The 6990-nt window shown below is 36.5% G+C and overlaps 1 protein-coding gene across 2 annotated transcripts in view; it reads left to right on the top strand.

Annotated features, from left to right (window-relative positions):
* The window catches only part of ca10 (carbonic anhydrase X), a 348187-nt gene extending 341568 nt beyond the window's left edge, over positions 1-6619 (top strand). For both annotated transcript variants that reach the window (XM_015385412.1, XM_015385413.1), the window contains one exon: positions 5641-6619. In XM_015385412.1, the coding sequence (XP_015240898.1) occupies positions 5641-5647 (7 nt within the window). In that variant the 3' untranslated portion in view covers positions 5648-6619. The remainder of the gene's footprint in view (positions 1-5640) is intronic.
* The last annotated feature ends 371 nt before the right edge of the window (positions 6620-6990 follow it).

The raw sequence follows: 6990 nt of genomic DNA on the forward strand, positions 1-6990 counted from the left end.
TATATATATATATATATATATATGTATATATATATAGGACGTGCTGTACAGATGCAAACCTCATTTCCTTGCTTTGTACTCCAGTGCAATAAAGTTGAATTTTATCCTATTCTATATACCCCCATGCATCTTTTCTTCCATTGGCACATTCTTATTGTTCTTTTTGAAGATTTGAGCCAATGTAACCCACACTCACACTGAGCAGCTCACACTGAGTCTGGTTCTGCTGGAGGTTTCTTCCTGTTAAAAGAGAGTTTTTCCTCTCCACTGTTGCTACAAGCATGCTTAGTTTGAGGGATTGCCTTCGGGTCAATGAGTCGATGCAATCAACTACTCTCCTTAGATATAAAACTCAGAATCAAATTGACTGTATAATCTGGCACCAATTCACAACATGTGTTAAATGAACCGAATTGAAATGAATTAACAAATGCATTTCTCTACTGTGAAATCAACAAAGTCAATCAATCAATCAATATTGCCATCAAATTTAGCTGATGTAGCCAGTTGACTCTGGTTTGTTTTTACAGAGATCCATGTAAAGGTTATCTTTCATAAAGCAGCAGAGTTCATATCTAGTTTTTTTCCTTTTCTTTCAGATGGAAAGCCATTTATTAGTAGCTTTGAACTTCTATTTGTATCTGCAAAAGATGGTTTGAAGACATATTGATGAAATCTCTTTAAGCTGTTGGTATTATTTTACAAAAAGTAACGTCCAAACCATTTCTCCCTAAAACGAATAATATATTGCATAATTTCCCTAGTGCTGTTTGTTCACTGATGGTCTGTCATAAAAGTAGAAGACCTTCAAAAAACATCAACATTTATCTTATGATTGAATCACTTTAAGTCTGCTATTTTGCTGACCTCTAAAGGGAATTGGTTGAACTCGATATTTCCTTGAGGTGTTTTTGTAAGAGGGTCTAAATAGAAATGCACACCACGCTTTTCAGCTTTCTTTTTAGTAAAATACACTGATATTTGGAGTTGTAACATAGCAAAACAGGAAGAGAAGTTTGCAATCTCCTCTTCATTGTTTCAGGCCAAATATGAAGTTGCTAAATTCACCCCTGGAGCGTAAAATTCATTGTAGGGTTTGCTGTACCGTGGCTGACCCAAAAGCATGGCAATTTTTCTCTGTGTCTCTTTTGCTCATTCTTCCTCTGTTCTGCACTGTTCACTCCACTTCCCTTAAAAGCCAAACCTTTTGTGCTGTGCAATAGTTTGTGGGGAAAGCTTCAAGGATTGTACACTTCATGATTCTGATTGTCTGACAAACACAAACTAGACACTATTATGAAGGCAACACATGGTTGTTGATTAGCTATAAAGTGTAAGAGCTTCAGGATTAAATGGATAGATTGTAAAAATGCATGTTTTAAGAAGCTGGAGGAAATGTATTTTCTTGCAAGGCAGGAAACGATGAGTTTCGCTGCTTCTTCTGACCAGAAAAGGCAATAAATGTACCAACTTTAACTGTGAGAAGAATCCATTGTTATGTTAGTTTTGACTTGTTTGCACATACTGCTACCTACTAAATCGAGAAGTCTGGATAAAAAGGGGAAATTGTTTTATATATTTTCCAGCTCTGTGTCAGCATAAAAAAAAAGATAAGACTACAGGAAAAATATTTGTATTTCCACATTTCTCTCTTTTTCTGTCCTACCTTTCTTTGTCCCTTAAGTCATTTTTCATTAAAAATTTTGATTCTTCATTTCTTCCTCACTCCCTCATGGCCTTTCCTTTTTTCTTTGTGCTCCTATAACATTGTGTCTTATTTTTCTTTCTTCTGTCTGTGCATCCATGTGTCCTTCCTCTCTTCCCTCTGCTGTTTTTCTGTCCTTCTATTCATTCTAGTCCTTCTTTCCCCTTTTTTGTTGTCTTCCTTCAATCCTTCTTGGACTTGTTTAACAAATTTTCTCCCCCTTATTCATTCAAACCTTTATATCTTGCTTTTGTCCCCTTATGTGTCTAAATATGTATCCTACCTCTCTTTATTTTGTCCTTTACTTAATACCTCTTAATTTTCTTGTCTCTGTTTTTCTCTTCAGTCTACATTTCATTCTTTCTGCCATTTCTTCCATTTGTTATCTTTTTCCTTATTTCCTTTCAACCATCTGTCTTCCTCCCAACTCCATATCCTTTATATTTTCTTCTGCTCTTACTTTTCTCCTCTATCTGTCCATCCCTTCTTTCCCACTACTCATTCTATCATGTTGTCATACTTTTATTTTTTTTCTTCCACTATCCTGTTTTTCCTTTTGTTTTTCTTCTTTGTGTTCTGATCGTCCCTCCTTGACAATCTAAGTAAAAAGAACATATTCAAGGCTGTTCAAAAGAGCAATGAGCTTTGATCAATCTGGTTACTAATATGATCACAAAATATTCCATTGCCATTTATCTGGGGATACTGTAACAATCAAAATACGCGTATACATGCCAGGAAGAAGCGTCTGCAAGGGTTCATATGTAAGAATGAAAGAAAAACATTAGCTGAGGTTACATTTTTTCAGAGATGGATTAACTAAATGCCAGTCACTGTAAAGAATGGTGGCTCAGGTATCACAATATTGGAATGTTTCTCTAAATACTTGAAAAGGTCATGTTGCCTTGGACTGAAGGAGAAGCTCCTGAAAAGAATGTTTCCAATAGATCAAAATCCCAGACACATCATCAATGGAGCATCATCTTGATTCCAGATGTTTGGAGGGAAATCAAACAGACTGATTCAACAAAAAATACAAAAATAAATTCAGGGGAGAATTTAGAAGAATTGAAGAATTTAGTTTAAACTGCCTGGTCTGAAATTCCTGCTCTAAGGTATTAGAAGTTTGTGAACTCACTGATGTACAACAGCTCACACTATCACTGATTTTACTAAATACCTTTGGGATTTACAGGTGCCTTAAATCTTAAAACATTTCCCAATTCGTATGGTATATCTTGAGTTTATAAAAATGTAGACATTATTTTTAAACAGTTAAACAAACCTTAACCCTAGCTTTCTGTAGCACAGAAAAAACACTGAATACATCTTTGGTAACACTTTACATAATCACCATTAATAAGTGGTGCAGAGACCATTTCTTAATGATCAAAAAATTTTTGATTAAAAGGTTTATTGATTATTAATAATCATTTATAAACTGCATCCTAACCATTAATAAAACATAAATAGGCCATATTACCCTGCCATGTAAATTTATCCCGTCCCTAACACCAGTGGACTTATGGTTTAGGGCCAGTGGGGTCAAAAGTACACACATTTGTTAATTAATTTGAAGTATAGATCCTGCAGTTTAAAAACACTCTGGTAAAATTTGAAGTATCAACTTGACTCCTGGCTCAAGTAAAAGTGAAAAAGTATGTGCTCCAAAAACTATACTTAAAGTATAAAGTAACCTTTATAAAAACAGCCAGATGCCACTAGGATGAGGGCGGTCTTGTTGATCTCCATCTCCCAATACGCCTGTATCCGACCTTTCAGACATTTCTAAATCTTTTTCTGAATCAAACATTGTAGCATGGCATAGACAATTCAGTTTGAAGAACACCTGCTTGCTTCTGATGATTTCCTTTGGCATCAGCACAAATTTGATGAATAGCTAATATTTATAAATATTAAACGGAAGCCAAGAGTAATGAGTAACGTTTGTTTTAAAAATGTAAGGAATAGAAAGTACTTATACTTCTGTGAAAATGTAATGAGTAGAAGTCAGAATTAGGAAGAAAAATAAGTAATGGAGTAAAGTATGGATGACTAAAAAGTGTACTTAAAGCTACAGTGTGTAACTTTTAGCGACATCTAGCGGTCAGACTGCAGACTGCAGCAACATGACCCCCCACCGCTTCTCCCCCCCAACAGTACGGCGAGCGTTACGGGACAAAATGTCTTCCACTACGTCCGCATCACCTACCTTCTCAAGTGATTAGGTTTGTTTACATAGATAATTTTACAGATAGTATTTCATTAGTCTGTGTAGGGTATAGATTTCATGTAGACTTAAGATAATAAATATACCCGTTATTTTTTCTACATCGTTGTGACGTTTTGGCGATCTCGCAATCGCTAGTTTGTTGGCTCTTCGCTGCCGTAGCGCAAAGATGTCTGCCTCCATGGCTACGAGACCCGCTCCTATGTAATTATAAATAACGAATTCTAAGGCAACGCAAATATTAAGGTTAAGAGGCTGAGCTCGTAGATGATGATAAATAACATAGTTATGTATAATATATTACATTTCTGACTGTATATCCCTGTAATTATTACACACTGTAGCTTTAAGTACAGTAACAAAGTATTTGTACTTTGTTACTTGACACTTCTATTTAGGACTGCACAGCGGGTAGCGCTGCTGCCTTGCAGCAATAAAGTTCTGGGTTCCATTCCCAGCCGGAGCTCTTTGTGCATGTTCTCACCGTGCATGCTTGCATACTTGGCCTTCCTCCCACTGTCCAAAAACATGACTGTTTGGTTACTTGACCTCACGAAATTCTCCCTAGGTGAGTTTGTATGTGCATGGTGTATCTTTGTGTGGCCCTATGTTGCCTTGCGATAGACCGGCGCCCTGTCCAGGTTGTACCCCGCCTCTCGCCGGAGATAGGAATAGGCCCCACTGACAAGGACTAAGCGGGATGGATGGATGATGGATGGACGGATGGATGAATGGATGCAGTTTACAAATAGTCTAACATTCAATGGTCTCTTTACCGTTCATTAAATTAGGGGTTTTGTTAAGTCTAACCACATCTTCCTTTACATTAAGATTTGGATTAGAAAAAAGTTATTATTTTTAAAGTACACAGCAGATATTTAAATCTACGTCAAGTTTTTCCAAAATAAGTATATATGTTTTAATAAAACAGGTAGGTGAGACACTTTGCAAATTGAATAAGACAATTTACATTTAAGAAAAGAAAAAAACAACAACCACAAAATGTTATTTAAACAGCAGAATATTTATTTATCTTATTTTAAAGGTAAAAATATTAATTCCATTTAAGTTATTTAGCTACCCAATATAAGGGATAATACACAGATTTTTAGATATTTTTTTGCAGGAATAGTATTGTTTAACTACTATAAACTATGATTATTTTAGACCACACATTAGTCAGACACTTTTATATATTAGGAAAAAGAACAAAAATAGTGAGCAGGATATCCCTCCTGCTACTGTGAATCTACGTATAACATAATGGCTTAAAAGGCCATGCTGACATCACTTGACTAGTAATTGAGTGATTGTTTTCAATAGTCCTTATTACATTATGTTTTTTTCCCCTCAAATAAAATGCCATTTTCTTTTCTTAACTTTTTATTTTCCTCTCCTCTTGTCCTCCGACATCTCTGTGACAAATTTCCACAAAGGCTGGCACTTGGGGAAATAATAGCAAGAGTCCCCTCCTTAACTCCACCTCCATTCCACCAATCACCACACCCCATTTACATTCACTCCATTCATTCGAGCAACATCCTTCTAACGCAGTGTTATGACTAAATATGAAATATGGTAGCAGGGTGGGGGAAACTGAATAATGTCGGAGAACAGCTGAGCTTTGGAGCGTGGTGAATACTTTTATAGCAATTTTTTATATATAAATCATTATTCTTGCTGCTCTCTTTCTGCTCTCTTGCAGTGAATGAGTGGTTGCTAAAATAGCCCCCCCACACCCCGCTCCACCCCCCTGGATGAGCGAGGAGGAGAAACGAATGTCAGAGATGGAGAGTGGAACGAGGCAAGCAGGAGGAATAACGGAAACGAGGAATCGGTCTAAAGGCTTCATCTCATCTGAGAATCTTTCATGGCATTGTATAAAGAAAGAAACACTGGTCATTTTTTTTCGTGAATAAGAGAACTTACAAAAAAAGACTCTTCTTTTCATACATTGAGAACTGTTTTAACCCTCAATCCAACACATTCTAACAAGCCATTTCCCCACACTGTATGACTACATCTATATGAACATTTTGATACGAATGATTTTTTTTTTTTTTTTTTTGTGGGTGGTGGGGGACAATCTAAAAAGACACTTAAGTGTTAAGAGAAAAAAACAAAACTATTATTTAAAGAAATTATTTGATAGCCTCCTAGCCAACAGGACAACCTCGGGACTCTGAAGCCTTTGTACATAAAAGAAGCAGCCATCAGTGGTACTGTCCAAGAACAAACATGAAACCGTGGGTTGACTCTAAACAGGAAACAGGACTCACACAATCATTTCATCAAGGTCACCCAACAGGGCTTGTCATCAGCAGAGTGGAACAAAGACAGCACAGCCTTACTTAGTCATTTTCCCAAACTGAGTCATGCTACAGGATCCAACAAGCCCATGTCGGCTCGGAGCGTCTTGGCCTCGTTTGTATATATTATTACTATTATCAATACTGGAGAAAAATGATGATGTAAAGAAAAAGTGATAAATAACAAAATAAAAAGATATATTAAAGAGGATTTGAAAAAAAAAACTCACAAAGGTTAAGAATTTTAAACAGCTTTGCACACTTTGAATTCTTGTGCGGGTTCTCAGTGTGAGCTGATGCCTTTTTTCTGTTTTCTTGTTTACAATGGTCATACACTGTGTTTGAGTAATGTTATCAGCCCAATAAATGTGTCTACAAAGCCTATATAAAGATTCTACGTCCCTATATATGTTCTGCTTTCTTACTGTTCTACTTTCATATGGAAACAGAGCGATTCCACCTTAAACATGGGGTTCTTTATTAGGAAAAGGTCACACTTCTATGTCTCATCTCCTCTTTTATGTCTCACTGTAAAAGTGATTTAATTGCTCTCAAACATCGACGCAGATGGCACTATGATTAGTGACCCTGAGCATTAGCCACCCCCTCCCCCACTGGCCATACAAGGGGAGAACTAGAAATTTCCTGCTGGCACTTTTCATTAGGGGTTAAATTGATCATTTAAAGCTATAGCCCATCTAGTACTGCCACCTGCAGGTGACATTCGGTGTAAAGATTCCATTGTT

This window comes from Cyprinodon variegatus, unplaced genomic scaffold, assembly GCF_000732505.1.
Source record: "Cyprinodon variegatus isolate N-32 unplaced genomic scaffold, C_variegatus-1.0 Scaffold338, whole genome shotgun sequence".
Taxonomy (NCBI): Eukaryota; Metazoa; Chordata; class Actinopteri; order Cyprinodontiformes; family Cyprinodontidae; genus Cyprinodon; species Cyprinodon variegatus.